General features: G+C 35.5%; 1 protein-coding gene across 5 annotated transcripts in view; it reads right to left on the reverse strand.

Annotated features, from left to right (window-relative positions):
- Nucleotides 1–20,112, reverse strand: part of LOC121329799 (slit homolog 2 protein-like) — a 165,007-nt gene that overhangs the window by 47,480 nt on the left and 97,415 nt on the right. For all 5 annotated transcript variants that reach the window (XM_041275661.1, XM_041275643.1, XM_041275651.1 and 2 more), the window contains exons 5-11: nt 14,503–14,574; nt 10,979–11,050; nt 9,739–9,810; nt 8,195–8,358; nt 7,001–7,133; nt 940–1,011; nt 165–236 (exon numbers count right to left, since the gene is read on the reverse strand). In XM_041275661.1, coding sequence (XP_041131595.1) covers nt 165–236; nt 940–1,011; nt 7,001–7,133; nt 8,195–8,358; nt 9,739–9,810; nt 10,979–11,050; nt 14,503–14,574 — 657 coding nt within the window. The remainder of the gene's footprint in view (nt 1–164; nt 237–939; nt 1,012–7,000; nt 7,134–8,194; nt 8,359–9,738; nt 9,811–10,978; nt 11,051–14,502; nt 14,575–20,112) is intronic.

The raw sequence follows: 20,112 nt of genomic DNA on the forward strand, positions 1-20,112 counted from the left end.
TTAATGTCTAACTTATTTATTTATAGTTTTGGCAACTTAATTTGAACATTTCTGAAAGGATCATGCTAATGACAGTTTTGAGGAAAGAGCTCTGAGAATCAAGCCACATGTGCACAACAAAATAAAAATAAAAAAGTAACCATTTAAAAAAATGTAAAACTTACAGTGAGTTGAGTGAACGCAGGCCCTGGAAAGCATCTGGTGCTAATTCGGAAATCTGGTTGTTACTCAGGTCTCTAGAATAAGAGGAGTCAACATATGCGCTAGTTACCTAAAGCTGTATGCAATCTCTGAAAATCTACATCTCAAAAGTGATGTTTCGCTCTTTTAACATTTGCAGTGCTAACTCCACATAGCTTCAAAAGCACTCAGCATTTTGCTTGCTTCACTACCAAATACACTGTAGTGCACAGCTCAGTGCTATTGCCAGTTACAGCTACATTGTACTGTGGCTTTAAAGTCACACACACACAGGAAACAGTGCTGCTGCAGTCTTCAGAGGATAGCCTGTGTCAATATTCAGGTAAGAAAACAGCCTTATCATTTCCTCATTAAAACCAGTGGGCCAATTCAATTAATAAAACAAGCTTTAATTCCAAGCAAGTGAAAAAAATTCAGCTGCACCCCCCCTCCCCCACCCCCACCCATGATACGTTTTTTTTCTGATATAAAATAATAAAAAGATAATTTACGATTCACAAAAGTGGATAAAGAAGGTTTTCTGGCACATGCAAGCAAAATGAGATTTCCTCAGGCTGAACAGATCACATACATGTGAGAAAAGAAAAAGAAAAAAGCACTTTCACAATCATCTCAATTGGACATTATGATTTTCAAATGCATTTTGCGGCTAAGAATATCAAGAATTCATGATTGTACTGGGGACTGCTCTAGACTGCCCTGATTGCTTTGTAAAAGCAAGTATATTTCTATACTTACATTCTTCGCAGTTTCTTGTATGGTGAGAAAGCTCCTGGAGGGATGACCTTGATTGCATTTTGCTCCAAGCGGCTATAAAGAAACAATTGCACAAAATGAGTTATGCACATGTAATATGTATTTCTATTACTGTGATAACAATCTGAAACAGATTTGTTTGGGCATATACAGGTATCATATATACATATATGGAATACTGTATATACAGTAATTAGTGTATGTATATTTGTATTTATTTTAGTTAGACATTACTTTAACTGCTAAAACGTAATCTCTACAAAGAAATGAAACTGGTACTAATGCAATAAATTCTTAAATGGAATTAAACCCTCTAAATGTTTCAAATGTTTCCATATAGTTCAGCCATGTCTAATTGGATGCAGAAATCTACTGTTCCATGACAACATACTGTTGGAAGTTTAAGTGATAAGTCACTCTGATATGTTTCAAAGAGACTTAAAGACTATTACAAAAAGCTGGTATCCTTTTTGTTTGCATAGAAAGGCGGTCAAATTACATATACTGTATATGTTTCCCAGCTTTTTTTGTTTTAATTAGAACATAAGAACATAAGAAAGTTTAATAACGAGAGGAGGCCATTTGGCCCATCTTGCTTGTTTGGTTGTTAGTAGCTTATTGATCCCAGAATCTCATCAAGCAGCTTCTTGAAGGATCCCAGGGTGTCAGCTTCAACAACATTACTGGGGAGTTGATTCCAGACCCTCACAATTCTCTGTGTGAAAAAGTGCCTCCTATTTTCTGTTCTGAATGCCGCTTTGTCTAATCTCCATTTGTGATCCCTGGTCCTTGTTTCTTTTTCAGGTCGACATTGTCAATACCTTTTAGAATTTTGAATGTTTGAATGAGGTTGCCGCATAGTCTTCTTTGTTCAAGACTGAATAGATTCAATTCTTTTAGCCTGTCTGCATATGACATGCCTTTTAAACCCAGAATAATTCTGGTCGCTCTTCTTTGCACTCTTTCTAGAGCAGCAATATCCTTTTTGTAGCAAGGTGACCAGAACTGAACACAATATTCAAGATGAGGTCTTACTAATGCATTGTACAGTTTTAACATTACTTCCCTTGATTTAAATTCAACATTTTTCACAATGTATCCGAGCATCTTGTTGGCCTTTTTTATAGCTTCCCCACATTGTCTAGAATTTAGACAGTCAACAAAAACTCCTAGGTCTTTTTCATAGATTCCTTCTCCAATTTCAGTATCTCCCATATGATATTTATAATGCACATTTTAATTTCCCGCGTGCAGTACCTGACACTTTTCTCTATTAAATGTCATTTGCCATGTGTCTGCCCAGTTCTGAATCTTGTCTAGATCATTTTGCATGACCTTTGCTGCTGCAACAGTGTTTGCCACTCCTCCTATTTTTGTGTCTGCGCATTTAACAAGTTTGCTTACTATGCCAGAATCTAAATCATTAATGTAGATTAGGAATAGCAGAGGACCTAATACTGATCCCTGTGGTACTCCACTGGTTACCACAACCCATTCTGAGGTTTCTCCTCTAATCAGTACATTTTGTTTTCTACATGTTAACCACTCCCTAATCCATGTACATTTGTTTCCTCAGTGTTTCCGCCTTGAATCCCTACTTCTTGCGTGCAGTTTTGAGAAGTATCTTTTATTGGCGGGACTATTGTAAAAAGCTTTTCTGGTAGAACGCTAAAATACAACGAAAGTCACATGCTTTGCAAATTAATCCATTAGCCGTGTTGCCTCCTCAAAAAAATCAAGCAGGTTAGGTTAGACAACGGATCTCCCTTTCCTAAAACCATGTTGACTGTCTCCCAGGATACTGTTAACATATAGGTTTGCCAAATGGCTTGCCTTGATGCAACGGGTCGATTTGTTTAACCTGAAAAAGGCTTGACACAGTCTAAAATAAGTGATATTTAGAGCTACAGTAAAATGTTAAAAATAAATAAATAAATAAATAAATTACAGCAAGGTTTGTTTGTTTACCTGCAAGTTTTGCCCAAATGAAGGTTGACTTAAACTAAAGCATCAGTTTTGTAAATAGCAGAATAGTTTTTTTTTTTTTTTTTTTTTTTACTTTACTTTTCGTTTGAAGTGTTTGCCAGTACATATTCAAGGTCTTTTTTTAACTGCTTAAAAAAAATACAGTTGGTGGGGGCTCCCGAGTGGCACATCCAGCAAAGGCGCTCCATGCAGATGTGCCTCATACTGTCACTGCCGACCCCTGTGGCTGTAGCTGCCCAGAGCTCCGTTGTCTTCCGACGCTATAGCTCTGGGTGGCTGCATGGTGAGTCTGCAGTGTGAAAAGATGTGGGCAGCTGACGGCACATGCTTCGGAGGACAGCGTGTGTTCATCTTTGCCCCTCCTGAGTCAGCACAGGGGTGGTAGCGGTGAGCTGAGCCTAAAAATAATTGGACACGACTAAACTGGGGAGAAAATAATAATAATAAAAAAATAATAATAATTGGCAATGACTAAATAAAAAAAAAAAAAAAAAAAAGAATACTGTTGAGCTTAAATTGGTTTGTGAAATAAACAGATGGCATCGTTCAATGGGGGATAGTATTCAGCAAGCTTACAGTCGTGCCACAAACACTAAAGTTCAAATGACCAGTACAGTAAATAAAAAATTTAAAAATGTACACATTTTTGTTTTTATGGAATTCTTGTTTGGGTGATTTGACACTAAATGAGTGTTTACTTTTATTATTTTTTTTTTTTTTAAGTATAAACTGTTCCTCAAAGGTAACCATGTATGTTTCATACTGATGGGAAAAGATGATAAAACATCACTAAGAACTAGTACTGTAGTTTAAAAAAAGATGAATGTTTTATTAAAATGGCCTGGAAATATTGTCATTGTGTAACTATAAAAACAAAACATCACATCTGGATTTATTGCAAACATAGAAGGTTGTGTGTGTGTTTTTTTTTTTTTTAATTGACCCTCACTATAACGCCACCTTCGCTTATTGCCCGTTTTTGCCCATGTTTGCAGCACTGGACAAAAATTAAAATCAAGGTTAAATCTGCATGACGTTGATCAAGAAATATTGCAAAACACCTTCCTTAATGTCATGCCTCCTTTCTAATGTGACAGTTGTTGGATTCTAACTTCCAAGAAGTTGCTTCAGGAAAAGCTAGAAGTGGAAGCCTGTTAACCATATTAACAATTCACTGCATGATTTCAATGTTACTGAAAATGCACCCATTGTGAAAATGCACCCATTCTGAAAATGTGTCCGTCTCAAAGTTTAAGCTGCAGTCCCTGAGGCTGAAGTTGTTATTCCCTAGTTTGCGTAATGCACTTGCGGTTCTATAAAATATAAAAGCCCAGAACTCGATTCAATCATGCACACAAATCTACCAAACCAGACGAATGGACATAATAAACTGATGCATGTTATGAATGCATCTTCTAAACAGTAGGCTGCAGATTCCAGTACATGCTGTAAACACATCTTCTGTCTGGGGTGCATACTCTGTAGATCTTTCTTGGTAAGTAAAAACATCATCATGGAGACCACAGTTAGTCACTTGGAACATGGATCTTAATGGAGAAGTAAATCTATTCCTCCAAAATGCAGCCTCAGCATATGAAGTGGTAAATGTGCTGCCAAGAAATATGAACAGTTGGCTAATATGCATCAATGGCCTAATCAGCACAATACAGTTTGTTTACGTTTTTAAGGGATTCAAGTTTCAGAATTAATTGTAGTATAAAACAATCGCCTTGGGGCATTAAGAGAGCTAATAGGGATTCAAAATTGAGACAACACCAACGATGATTCTCTCTCTCTTTGAAAGTCTTTTTCTGTTTTGGCATTTCTCGACTGCATTGCTGGTGGGGTGCCAGTCATCGTTTTAAACATCTTGACACTTTAAGCACGGGAGTTGACACGGCTTGTCTAGGGGCCCATTTGAGTGACAGGAAAGTGAAATATCCCATTCATACATTTCTGATGCACATATCCTGAACCATCTATGCATATCAGCAGCAGCCCTTTAAAGGGCTAATTAAATTTGCTGATGGTGTTGAGAGAAAGTGCTACCCGATGCTGTACATGTAGCCATTGTACTCTGGTCACCACTCTTAAGCCTTGAACAGCTGCCACTTCAGATGTTCCTACTTATGGAGATGTTGATTAGTACCAGGCTTGAACTGTATTTGATATTAATTCCTAACAACGTCAGCTGTAAAATTAAGGCTTTGACTGATAGAGACAGAGGAGTAAACAAGAATAAGAATCAAATGGAATATATCCCATTATTAATTATGAATTAGGTCAAGCTTCCAAATATGTGCTGAAAGAAAATGTTTTCTAATATACCAGCTATGTTTACTCAATGCTACATTACAAACAGTAGTGTCATTTACCATTTACCATAAAACATTACATTTCCATTACTGCATTGATTTATGATGTTAAATACCTGTAAGCATATTTTGTTTTATCGTGTGATATTGTCCAGAACCCCAAAGGCAATACACTGAAAACCTTTCTTTGGGAGCTTTATCAACAAATAATCACTTTTCGCAGTCATAACAGCAAAAAAGAATTGACTGCCTGAAACCAATACAACCTTCTCAGTGAATTGTAAAAGCCTAGATCGGAACAGAAGGCAAACAATTTCCCGAGCACATTATTTCATCAAAAGAAAAAAAAAAAACCCTACTGCTTTCTGTCAAAAGTGAAATCCAGACCTTGTGAGCAGCACATTAGGGAATGACTTAACCGATCTGCGTCTGGATTTGAGGCTCTTTTGCCTGTGGAACACGTTCTTCTGGGTAGACTAAGTGAATACTAATTAAGTTATTTCATTGGCTGCTCAACTGCTTGTTTACACTAGATGATATCTTCAACAAACTTGTGTGTACGACACGCTCCTAGTCCCCCCAGATTCTACTCATTCTGTGTGAGTAAATCTAACAATTACCATAAGTATTTTACAGAACCAGCTATGTAAATATTTGTTTTTCCTTTGCTTTATACCCTATAAATAACTTATTTTCAAAATAAACCCAGCTTCATGTTAGTAATGGTAACATAATCTCAGATAAGTAGCTACTTTGTTATTGTCAAGGGAGCATATTCATTTTTCAAAGATCCATACCCCAATGAAAAGTAGTGATGCAACCCCTCAATCCAGTAACCAGTTGATTTCTCATTAGAAAGACTATATAAACACAATTTGTATTATTAGGGCAGCAAAGATGCAAGGATGGTTATGCAGATCATTTGGGGATATGTGCAGTCCTTTGTGTGATAGTGTGTTACAAGTCGCAGTTGGATAAAAGATAAATAAACTAATAATAATAATAATAATAATAATAATAATATAATAATAATAATAATAATAATAATAATAATAAATTACACAATGGAAAAGTGCACTCTGACAACAATCATAAATATGACTCAATAAGGAAAAAAGCGTAATATAACATTTAAGGATTGCATCATACTAAAAATAATGTATGACACCATGGACTAGAAGCTCAAAGCCATTTACTCCAAAAACTGTCATTAGCACAAGACAGTAGAAACAAACGCAATAAAGTTACCAACCCAGACATATGCAACTCTGACATTTCATTTAGAGGCTTGTGGTTAGTTTAAAAATTGTTTTTTATTCGTTTTAGCAATACAAATATCAAAATATATCTAGCATAAAATGTGCTAACGATGATTTGGAGTAAATAATAGCTTTGAGAACTTAGCTCCATTTTGAGTAGATAAACATGAGTTCTTATCAATCAGTTGCCTTTTACATTCAGTAGCAGGGCTTGTAGGCCAATTTCTAATGTGCTGTCACTGGTTCAGAGGTAAAAGTTGATGCTGACTGTCAACGTTAACTTTTTTTTTACAACAGCAGTTTATTTTCTCTTATGCTTTTCAGACATATAACCAGTACTGCAAGTACTGTAAGATTTTTTGTGATAAATGTTAACATTTCTTTATTATTGCAGGACTGAAAATTGCTGAACTCGTCAATTTCCCTCCAGTGCATAAAATTAAAATGAAACAAGAATAATATAAATAATATGGAAGGTCTTACATTTCAGTGATGGATTCTGGCAGGTTGGAGGGAATCTCAGCCAGACCCTTTCCACGACAGTCCACAATGTTGTTACTACAGGTGCAGACATCAGGGCACTGCAACACACTGCAGGATGAGGCGGACTGATGACCTGCAAACATACATGGCATTCTATTACCAGCACTATTAAATACTCTGAATATTAGAAGCCATCTTAGTATTACATTTATAATAATATATAAATCTAAAATGTGTTACAATTTACATACTGTATACAATTTATTATACACAAATCTGTCATAGTGGATAAAATGCAATCAATTCTAATCTGACAGTTATGTCGGCCAGTAACTGTCAATATTTTCAGTTGGCAGCTTTGTAATTTTTATATTTGTCATTCTTTTTTTATATCAATGATATGCGGTATTGCCAGAAATGATTATGGGAAATGAAAATACAGTTATGTAGGGAATTAATTAAACTAATGAAGAAAAATGTGAATTCATTTGTGAATGGAAACTATTTCAATTTATTAATAATATGATTTACAAATAATGCACGCTTTGTCACATTTGTGTTGCATACAGAATGCATAAAAAATATAGACATCAATCTATATTTCTGGTCTGAAATAAATAAACATGTCAACTTGCCTTCCTTATCATCTAGAGTGCATGAATAGAGATAAAACATACAGACAACATACAATTATTAATGCAGAATTCTGAGTCTGGTAATACCGATAACAGTAGAGTTTAGCACACCAGACAGCATGCATTGCATTGTCAAATACTTTCAATGTCATGATGAATAGACCGCTGACAAAAAAAAAAAAAAAAAAAACTACCAGGATATTATAAAGCAGTATATCAAAGCTTGTGTTTGTGTCAAAGCCCTCACTTAGTAGAATGAAAGCCCCCTTCAGATGTTTCTAGCACATTATCAGTAACACATATTTTTGTCCCAGCCCACTTTTGGATTTTGACTAAAATTCAATGTATGCCTGCAGGGATCTAGCACCGTTAACTGTGGTTCTAACACTATCCTTAAATTCCACCACGACACAATTAGGCAAAATGTGGAATACAAACTGTATTTAAAGATATTCTACAGCAATTAAATACATAGTTTCTATGTTATGTGGGATATGCAGATGAGATTTTCTTTTTTTTAACATAAACTTTCAGGAAAATTAACATGGCAGTTCCTTACCAGAGCAAGCAAACTCTTTCTTTTGAACCTCTGCAACATTGTGGCCCCTCAAGTGGATGGGTCCCATGCACTGGGTATAGAGTCCAACCCGAGGTCGCTGACGCAGCCAATCAGAAAGCCAGGCCATATGGCAATCACAGTACAGGTGGTTTGAGTGGAGCCGTCTGAATGAGAAGTAAGACGTCAATATCTCTAAATTAAAGACACAATTTCAGAAACCAGCAGGATACAGGAATAAGGAGCCAGAATGATGAATCAATCTTTTAATCTGTTCTGCACATTTTCAGTCCGCTTGTCATACCCATGTACCTTTCCTGCTGTAACAGCAGCCTTTAGTTAAAGATTAAATAATAAAAGTAGACTTAGTTTTCATAAAATCAATTCCCCCAGACATTTCCTCAGCTGGAACTGCAGGCTAAGCAAAGATACCCCCCCCCCCCCCCCCCCCCCCCCCAAAAAAAAAACACCAAAAAAACGAAAAACAATTATGGAACTGGGTACAAGAGACACACACACACACACACACACATACACACAAAAACTTTTAATAAATTGTACCAAATACTGTATGAGATAGAAAGATAAATAATGCTATCAGAAGATCTTCTCTCCATCCGCAGATGCCATTAAGTCTCAGCATTCTTTGTTTCTATAGAAACCACCCACAAAATCCTTTTAGCAGGTCACATTCATTTTCTGCTGAACAAGGCAGACAATACAAAACAACTCCTTCTACATCCTTTTTTTCTGATTTCCTCTCCTTTTTGTTTAATCACAGAAATGGGGATTAGCTGCTTTTGACACCTTGGGATCCATAGTCAATGCAATCCCCGAATTTAAAAGACACAAATAGCACGGAGTGCAAAAATTAAGTATGCTACCTTTGTGTTAGTACAGACCTTCACAAGATCACAGCTTCCTTCCAAGCAGCAAAAAGCACTTTGCCATTAATAAAATATCGGACCAATGTATTCACTAAATTAGAAAATTACTACAGGCTGCCTTTTTTTTTTTTTTTTTTTTTTTTTTTTTTTTTTTTTTTTTTTTTTTTTTTTTTTTTTTTTTTTTTTTTTTTTTTACTCGGAGTCAAATAATAGACAACCACTACTATAAATCAAACTCTTTTTCCCAGTATGCTCTGTGACATAGTAATGTCATTTTAGAACCTTTCAGTTGATGCATTCAATCCTAACCAAATAAACGTAATGGATATTAAATGTCAAGGGCAGCATGCAAATTTAACAACAGTCCCGTTCGTCCAGTTTTGATTGTTTCCTTCCTAAAAACAGTCGGGATTAAATACAATTAATATACAATTATATATATATATATATATATATATATATATATATATATATATATATATATATATATATATAGATATATGTTTAACATGTCAGCATTTTTTAATACTGCTAATAAAACATTTGGCTAATTCTGCAAATTATAAAACAACTTTTTAATTTGGTAGGCGTCATCATGTTTATGTTTAGTGTAACATTTTTCAAACATGTACAAAGATACATTAAACACACAAAACTTACAAAGTCCTGAGCTTTGGCATGTGGTTGAAGCTTGCCACAGACAGACGGGTAATGTTGTTGTTGTTAAGTGTGCTGTAAAAAAAAGACAAGTTACTGTAATAAAAAAAAAGGTTAATTATGGTTTATTTCAGATATTACCAAAAAATCTGCATGCTATAAGATTATTATTTCTTACTTAATTTTGGTTTCTAGAAAGATTGTGTAACAAATACTGCCACTGAGATGTTTTGGCACCAAAAATAAAAATAATAAATAATTTCCTTGTGCAGTAATTCATTCAAGTAAATAGCAGATATGTCTTTACTTTTTATTTTTACGTCTGTATGAAACTGAATTAAACAACTATTGGTTGTAGTATTGGGCTTGTTTAGAAGCCCAGGGCACAATTATTATCTCTCCTGAATGCTGGAGTACTGCATTGCTGCAGAGCAAGGTTTTATGAGCTGAAAAATCTTGACAAGGTAATTAGCTCTTTGTTGTAAATCACTTTGTTGCAGTCCTTTTTTTAAAGGGTTATTATAATATGCAGGTAAATGTACAGTGTTCCTTTTTTTCTTATTACAATTTTTTTTTCTTTGCATGGAGACTTTTTCAGTATTCATAAATTATTAGTTTTCATTATAAAATAAAATACTAGAAAACAAAAAAGTCCTTCTAGCATTGTGCATTAACAGTGATATTTCCAAGGAGTTACAGTAGTTTATTCCAAATTATTTTTATTTAAGTGTTATATACTTAATGGGTACACCTATTTTATGTGACCATAACCTTCTACTATGTAAACTCCAATTTTAGTGTTTAGTATTGAAAGCTTTCAGAAATACTGCAGTGTTTTTTTTTTTCTTTCTCTAATAGCTATAACAATCTGAAGATTGTAAGGACATTTATTTATTTTAAATTGCATTTCAAACTGTCTTTACACTTCTAGCATATTAAGTCAATGTATTAAAGTGTTATTGAGAAAACAAAGGCACTTGAATAAAGCAGGACATCGCATTTTCACAGCACTGAAATATTTGCAAAAGAATGCTTTGCAAATTAAATTAGTTACTGCTTGACAGCTTCTCTGTATGTTCTACTCAATCTAATTTCTGTTTGAAAAAAACATAAACAAATGAACGTGCTTTTAAATTGCATTTTTCTATTAGTCTTTACCTACCTTCTTGTAGAATAGCCCTGTACATGCAACATGAACTCGCTGCACATCTTTTCACAGAAGGCGAGAAAGAAGAGTACTTACAGCACTTCCAGATCGCGCAGAGCCCTAAACGCCCCATCCTCGATACAGCTGATCTGGTTGTAATCCAGCTGCCTGTTAAACAGATTAGGAGGATAAATGTAAAGGAGATGCATGTTAGCAGTAATATATGTTATAAAGCCTGCTGGAGCCTTTCTGGTGCCAGGCCATGCTGACTGAAATGCACTCGGATATACAGCTCACTGCTCACGGTCATACACCATGCTGGCCTTAATGCTGCCACTGAAAGCTCTGTTTCTTCCAAACTGTCTACGTAAAACAGCAGCAGCTCAGGGAAAGGCTCCAGTAAATAATAACTGCATCTTATATTAAATGCCAGAGGAAGGCAATTTCATTACATCAAGAGAAAGCTATCCATTAAAGCTCTCAGCGTCATCTCGCTGAAACAATTTCATTAAGGTAAAGGACTGTAAATCACTTAATGTCACTCGCATCCCCTTGGTGACCCAACAGAATCCATTTATCACAGGAGCCCAGCTGCATTTTAATTCTGCTGTCCTCTGCAAGAATCACGCAATTCTGGTTGTGTTTAAATGCTTTTTTATGAATATGGTAGCAATAACAATTCTTCTGCATTAACATCTTTTATAATCAAGGGCATATTAATAATCAATGATATTAATTCAACATCAGCTTCTTTTTTTGATGAAATGATTATTTACCGGTATGATTAGATAATCTTGGTAATTTGTCAACTTTGCTATTTATTAGGATTTAACATTTGTTGTTGGAACAATAGCTCCAGATATCAAGACACAATTTATTAGAAAAATCGTATTCATATATTAAACACATTTACATAACTGCCAGTTCCAGAACATTTGCAGCAAAAGCAACAGGATTCAACTTTATATCACATTTAAACACCAAAGCAGGACCTCAGTAATTATTACTTCTTTAATCATATACTTCAGGCTAAGTGGATGTCTTCATCCTTCTGCCTCCATTGGGACCCACATCTCGTGCACCTTTAATCTGCATTGAAAGCCTGTCAGTTAAATGTATTTTAGATACTCAGGTTAAGTGAGTAACCATTTTACTTAGCTCCATAGAAAATATTAACACTCACTCCATCCATTTTTTGATGAATGGAATATAATTAATATTTTGTATTATTATGTACAGTCTCTCTTGTTTGCCCTTTATCCATACACTGAAAAAAAAACCCAAAGTTGAAACCCTATTTATTATTGATAGAAGAAGGTCTATTGTGAGACATAAAATGTCTTTCCATTGATAGATTTATCTCAAGAGCAATACTTCTTGTCCACAACAGCATAACTGAACAACATTTGTATTACCCTTTACACTATTCAAAAGATTAACTTCATTAACAATTCAGTTAATAGCCTCTCTATTTTTCTGTCATAAAATATATTCACCCTAATTTTCTTCAGCCCTCTGGTCAATTCATCAAAGCCACTTAAATTACAACAATGGCATAGCTGTTCCCTTGACACAAAATAAAAGAGAAAATTGTTTAGTGACAAATTGACAAAATCTTTTAATATCATCTAATTTGCCTAATGCGGTCTGTAAGTTAATATGGAGGACTAATATACGTTTTTGTCTATATCTCATTTTCCTTAGCTGTCAATGTATAAATCACTGCTACCTCCTATCTCCTAAATCATCAGCTCTCCCCACTTTAGAGTCTGTGGCTCGGGGTAACATCTAGCAGTACTGTCCACCATGAAATACAGGGTAGCTCTGCTGTATCCCATGACATTCAGCTTTTTCCCTGGTCCCCTGGATTTCTCCTTTACTTTGTAGCACCATGTTACTGGCAAGCTCCCAGGTGCCCTGTGAACTGAAAACGTTTAAGAGGATTACATGGCTCAATTCTTCTTTTATGCCAATCATCTCTCTCCCCCCGATATTTACTTTATATTGCAGCTCTAAAGCTGCATGAATAGACCAATTGAGATGCAATATTTATTTTACAAGTCTTGCTTGTCCCAAGACAAAGTCCATTGATTCTTTTATCTAAGCTACACAAGCCTTTATACCCATACTTCCAGCGACACAGGGGTCTAAAACACTCTGCATCTTCAGTTTCAGCAGGTTAGGTTTTATAAAAAAAAGAACTTGATGATTTTTATGTAGCTTTACATATCCTATTTTGAGGCTACAATAACATTTGAATTTATTAATTTCCACTGTAGCATGGTATGAGCTACATAAAAATTATGCAGCAAGAACTGAAATACAGGCTCCACTACCTTTAGGCTGTATGGTGTATGCACACATTTTATTGCATTTTGATATTAGCCCTGATAGCAAAATCTATTTCATTTTATGTGTCTTGTGACATGCATAGTAAAAGTACAGTCATGGCTATCTGGCACTGGCAGTAGATACAGGTGGAACACATTTTACACGACTGAGGGTAGAAGTCCCAATAAAGCCTAAATTCCATCTGCACGTTCCACATTTATCGCCTTCAGATTCTATTTACTGTGCTACAATTTATACAGCACATGCATGTGCCCAACCCATTAGAACACGGACAAATCTCAAAGTTAGAAAATAATCTATGGCTAAATAAAACACAGAAAGATCTTTGACACTTTTGCCAAGTTGACACACACACATGCACAGGAATTCAGCTAACATTTGCTGTTAACTTGCTTGCCCATTCCCAAGAGTGTGGGCAAGAGTCACTTGGTGACATCAACACTATTCTGGAGTTGTGTAAAGAGAAAGGCTCTGACCCAGCGACTGGAAATGGGAGATTACTTAAAGTTTAACTGGCTGCTATAAGAAACAACAACATGATGCAACTTTTAGCTTGGTACAAATTTAAAATGTAACATGAGTATGCCAGAATAGCATTCATATAGAAGTTACCTAAAACAAAGAAAAACAAATAATGAAATATAGGATGAATATATATATTTGTTAATTGTTTTAAAAAAATAACAAAAAGTACCGCTCATATATATATATATATATATATATATATATATATATATATATATATATATATATAAAAGTTAATAAAACAATTAACAAAAAAGTACCGCTCATATTCATTGAAACACTATCAACTGTAAAGCTTTTTCAAATATAAAATTAAGTTACAACCTTAACTATTTGGCCTCTGAACATCCAATGAAAAAGCCTTTATTTCTGATGTCATACCTGGGGTACAAACACCATTCACAAGGAAAGTTCTTCTTCGGGCAGGTAAGATAATAATGTCCTAAGGTGTTCCAATAAAACACAGTGGAAAGTCCCCTCCTCTAATGTAACAGCATTGCTTTTTCTATCTTGTGAACACCTTTTATTTAAAGTTTAGTCTCACTGCAGTCTATATGAAAAACAGCCATGCAGTGACAATAGACATAAAAGTCTTAAATTATTACAGAAGTACTAAAAGAGATTTACATAAACAGAAAATGTTTCAGAAGAGCTATCTGCTCTCCCAGAACATACTCCCATATTTCTTTTCAAATTAACAAATTTAAAAACAGGTATTAAGCCAAAATCTAAAACATACTTACAGATTTTTTATATCAACAGCCCCTCTAAAAGCTTTTCTTGGAATGCCCTGAATCTGGTTTTCGCTCAGATCTCTGTGGAAAAGCAAAAGGGAGAATGGTAAAAAAAAATCATAAATCTGCCGCTTATTGTCTTTTAAAGGACAATATTTAAACCAATTAAAAAGTCCACATTGGTAAACCATTATGTTAATAATGCAGTTTTTATTAAAAAAAAAAAAAAACAGTAGAAGATTGGGATACACAAACATTTTTACGTAACAGTGTGAAACATCCCAGGTTTGTGATACGTTAAGTGAGCAGGAGTATTAAAGAGAGGCAGCTCAGGTTATTTGAGTGCTCTGTGATGAATGTGCAGTAAGGAGCTGTTTGCTGTGATTTAATTTTCAAGGCACTTTAAGTAATCTGGAAAATAGAATATGACTGTGCTCTGACAATAAATCCTATAGCTCCAAAATGAAATAGGAGCCTTCAGATGTTGTTATCGCAACTTGATTTGAGCTAGAACATTGTGTTTATAACAAGGTATCGCAAAGAAAAAAAGAAAATAAAAATAAACAGGAACTAGGTCTCTATCTATCTATCTATCTATCTATCTATCTATCTATATATATATATATATATATACATACACACACACACACACACACACACACACACACACACAGTGCCTATTGAAAGTCTACACCCCCTTTCAAAATGCTCACCTTTTGTTGCCTTATAGCCTGGAATTAAAATGCATTAAAATAGTTTATTTTTGTTTTTTTATTTATCTCCACATCCTACCCCACAACTTCCAAGTAAAAAAAAAATAGTCTAGAAATGGGTAGAAAACTAATTAAAAATACAAAACTGATATAGCTTGGTTGGATAAGTGTCCACCCCCCTTGTAAGAGCAATCCTAAATTAGCTCAGGTGTAACCAATCACCTTCAAAATCACACACCAAGTTAAGTGGCCTCCACCTGTGTTATTCAGCAGTTCCTGTAGGTTCCCTCTGCTGGGTAGTGCATTTTAAAGCAAAGACTCAACCGTAAGCACCAAGGCGCTTTCAAAAGAACTCTGGGACATATCAGGGGATGGGTATAAAAAAAAAATCAAAGGCATTGAATATCCTTTGGAGCACAGTCAAGTTGATTATTAAGAAATGTAAGGTGTGTGGCACCACCAAGACCCTGCCTAGATCAGGCTGTCCCTCCAAACTGGATGACCGAGCAAGAAGGAGACTGATCAGAGAGGGTACCAATAGGCCAATGGCAACTCTGCAAGAGCTACAGGCTTTGTTGGCAAAACTGGACAAAGTGTGCATGTGACAACAATATCTCAAGCACTCCACAAATAAGGCCTGTATGGTAGGGTGGCAAAAAGGAAGCCATTACTCAAGAAAGCCCACCTTGAATCCCGTTTGAACTATACAAAAAAACACTCAGGAGATTCTGTAGCCATGTGGCAAAAAGTTTTATATATATATGGTTCATTAATGGCACTGAAATCTGGGAGTCGTTTCAACAGATGTCAAACTTATTTTATAGTCTTTTGAGGTGTCAAAAGTGACCAAACTGTTAAATGCAAAGTGTGCATTACATAATCTCCAAATATATTTTAATTAAAATGAAACAAAGTAGAAAATGGGTGTAATGTGATGTACTACACAAGGTCAATAACTTGGAGTCCTTTGACAATTACACTATCATACTGCCTGTCAGCTTCATTTTCATTACTGTACCATTGCCAGGATTGTTGCTACAACATTACTTGCAAATGTCCTTTTGTCTGACATACCCATAAGCCAGATATTCTGTCCTTGAAATAATTGTGTACATTACGTAAGACATTTATTCTACTTAAGAACATAAGAACATAAGAAAGTTTAAAAACGAGAGGAGGCCATTCGGCCCATCTTGCTCGTTTGGTTGTTAGTAGCTTATTGATCCCAAAATCTCATCAAGCAGCTTCTTGAAGGATCCCAGGGTGTCAGCTTCAACAACATTACTGGGGAGTTGATTCCAGAGCCTCACAACTCTCTGTGTAAAAAAGTGCCTCCTATTTTCTATTCTGAATGCCCCTTTGTCTAATCTCCATTTGTGACCCCTGGTCCTTGTTTCTTTTTTCAGGCTGAAAAAGTCCCTTGGGTCGACACTGTCAATATCTTTTAGAATTTTGAATGCTTGAATTAGGTCGCCACGTAGTCTTCTTTGTTCAAGACTGAACAGATTCAATTCTTTTAGCCTGTCTTCATATGACATGCCTTTTAAGCCCGGAATAATTCTGGTCGCTCTTCTTTGCACTCTTTCTAGAGCAGCAATATCTTTTTTATAGCAAGGTGACCAGAACTGCACACAATATTCAAGATGAGGTCTTACTAGTGCATTCTGCAGTTTTAACATTACTTCCCTTGATTTAAATTCAACACTTTTCACAATGTATCCGAGCATCTTGTTAGCCTTTTTTATAGCTTCCCCACATTGTCTAGATGAAGACATTTCTGAGTCAACAAAAACTCCTAGGTCTTTTTCATAGATTCCTTCTCCAATTTCAGTATCTCCCATATGATATTTATAATGTACATTTTTATTTCCTGCGTGCAGTACCTTACACTTTTCTCTATTAAATGTCATTTGCCATGTGTCTGCCCAGTTCTGAATCTTGTCTAGATCATTTTGAATGACCTTTGCTGCTGCAACAGTGTTTGCCACTCCTCCTACTTTTGTGTCGTCTGCAAATTTAACAAGTTTGCTTACTATACCAGAATCTAAATCATTAATGTAGATTAGGAATAGCAGAGGACCTAATACTGATCCCTGTGGTACACCACTGGTTATCACACTCCATTCTGGGGTTTTTCCTCTAATCAGTACTTTCTGTTTTCTACATGTTAACCACTCCCTAATCCATGTACATATGTTTCCTTGAATCCCAACTGCGTTCAGTTTGAGAATTAATCTTTTGTGCAGGACTTTGTCAAAAGCTTTCTGGAAATCTAAATAAACCATGTCATATGCTTTGCAGTTATCCATTATCGATGTTGCATCCTCAAAAAAATCAAGCAAGTTAGTTAGACACAATCTCCCTTTCCTAAAACCATGTTGACTGTCTCCCAGTTGACTGTCTCCCAGTCCCAAGAAGATGCATGCAAAATATAACAAACCAAAAAAAAAGTTAGCCAGGAGCTGTCAGAATTAAAATTGTATATATTAGAAAGCCATGTTTACAGCAAAAGATAGTTTAAAGCCATGTGGAAAATCTTGGGTTGCAGCCTGTTGCTTAAATATAAACCATTTATAGAGTAGCAGCTGCCCAGCAGGAAAGAGGCATTAGTTTGGATGTCAAGTCCATCTTTGAATGGTTCGTTCTAAACAAACCTAGAGAATTGTTTCACTGATGGGCAGGTCTGCTGATGTCGCACAATTCTAATCTCATGAACAGCTAATGTGCTTTTTAAAAATATTTCTTCAGCCTGCAGTCACTTTTGGATTTGACTGACTTGTCCGACAATTCCATTCTTACCAGTAAATAATAAGAATCTGATTCAAAGAGCTCTGGAAACTTCCAGGTAACTATAGCCTTTGTGCATTCCTTCATCGATGCTGTGTTAAACAAGGGTGTGCAAAAGCATTTGACCACTGGCCAAGTAAACAAATATTTTCCAGGAATAGTTTATGCCACGTTTATCACCTGTACACTAAATTAAATTTTGGTTTGTTTTTTGGGTTGTAACTAGATCATTCCAGGGCAGGATTTTGTGTGTACCATAATTTAGAAAGTTGATATAAGCACGAGTTTCATGTACCGCCTTCCTACCAAAACCCAATCTTATATAAGTTCTTAAATATCTGAAATAGTGGAGGGGAAGTTTTTCACTTTAATATTTCCCTTGTTGTTTGTATGATCCTATTACAGTGTTCTATTGTTCAGCTAAAGACGTACAGGTTTCAAATTTCTGAGTCATCCAGAATTCTGGCATTGAGGCAGTACATTTATTGCAATTCAGTTTGTGAATAATTATCTTCTTTGTTGTATATGTTTCGCAATGCTATTGTGCCCGACTTGAATTTGGGTGACAAAGAAATTTAACTTCTCATCACCTTATAATACAATCTGGGTGTAATCTTGTTATCTTTAATCAGAAACATAATGTCTAAGGAATTTAGTTTTTCTTGCCTGGTGCCTAATAAATCAAATAAGATTAATAAGACTTTCTCTCTAAACAGTTTTTCTCTGTACATTGTTTTATTGTAGTCACTGCTGGTCCAAAGTTGTCTGAGAAAAAGCTTCAGTTCTTCAGTATTTCAGGTCTCTGTAATAATAGTTGATACCCTTCTGCTTACTGAGAAAGTTTTTGAGGGATTTAACTAGAGCTTTTTACAGTAAGCAAAAAATGTGTGCTTTTGATGTTTTATTGCTTTTTGATATTAACACGTTTTGGTAGATTAGAAAGGCTCAGGCAGAAAATCTATAGCACAAATGCCTGCTACATTCATTAGTTAAGCTGCAAGGCTACTGCCTCAAGTTCTAATTAACCTGTAAGGTGCATATATATATACCTTTTTCACAAACGCAGTCTTGTCGTGCCTTTGAATTTACCGCTTGTTGTTTGTTCAGTTGCGTACCCCTGCCAGTCGTATCGACATTGTCCGTTACCTTCGTTTTATGTATTCAGCTCTCCAAGTGTAGACCAGTACAGGATTTGGGAGGAAACATCCTGATAGGAATCATCATAAAACCCACACCTATCTTACAAAAGCCACAGTCCCTTCATCCCAGTAATCCTCATCTCAAAAATTCATTAGGTAGGAACGTATACCATCAATATTGTTATTTCTCCTTGCATTGCATAATCAAATTCAGGACTGCGACACCTTGCTTGTGCAAAAACCCGGGACACACATCCAATGCACCATCAGAAGCATCACTTCCATGGAGCATAGCCAAATGCTAGAGCAGTCACACACATCAGGATTTCAGAAAAAGAAAATCATCATTCACAGTTGGTAATGTCTCACAGAATCACAGCACAACAGTCATACTTTACAAAGTTAGTCTTTCCAAGCGCTACTTGTACTCCATGTGTCTGTCACAGGATATGTATTAACTGCATGAACAAATACGTACAGTAAGAATATCTGGATGAATTTATCTTTTAAATCGGCAACAATTCAACTAATACTGCAGCTAATTCATATTTTGACCTTTAACTCGCAAGTACTTCTGGTGGAAATCGATAGTATTCTGCCAAATCACGTGACAACTCGGAAACTCCTCCCTCGAGTTCTGGGAGAAATCAAACAAATTGGAGAGCACTGGAGTTGGCTGTTCATGGAAACGAAGTATACTAGGAAAATGCATAGGCGTTATTTAAATGCAAGGGTTTTGGCTTACAATATACTGAAATTTGGCATGTCGTTGGGCCACAAAGATGAGACAAATTCAGATTTGTTAAATATATATATGTTCAATTTTAGTTTCGTCAGACAGCAAAACTTTTTGCCACAAGACTACAGAATCTCCTGGGTGTTTTTTTGTATAGTTCAAACGGGATTCAAGGTGGGCTTTCTTGAGTAATGGCTTAATTCTTGCCACCCTAAAATACAGGCCTAATTTGTGGAGTGCTTGA

The sequence above is a fragment of the Polyodon spathula genome, chromosome 2, assembly GCF_017654505.1.
Source record: "Polyodon spathula isolate WHYD16114869_AA chromosome 2, ASM1765450v1, whole genome shotgun sequence".
Classification (NCBI taxonomy): domain Eukaryota; kingdom Metazoa; phylum Chordata; class Actinopteri; order Acipenseriformes; family Polyodontidae; genus Polyodon; species Polyodon spathula.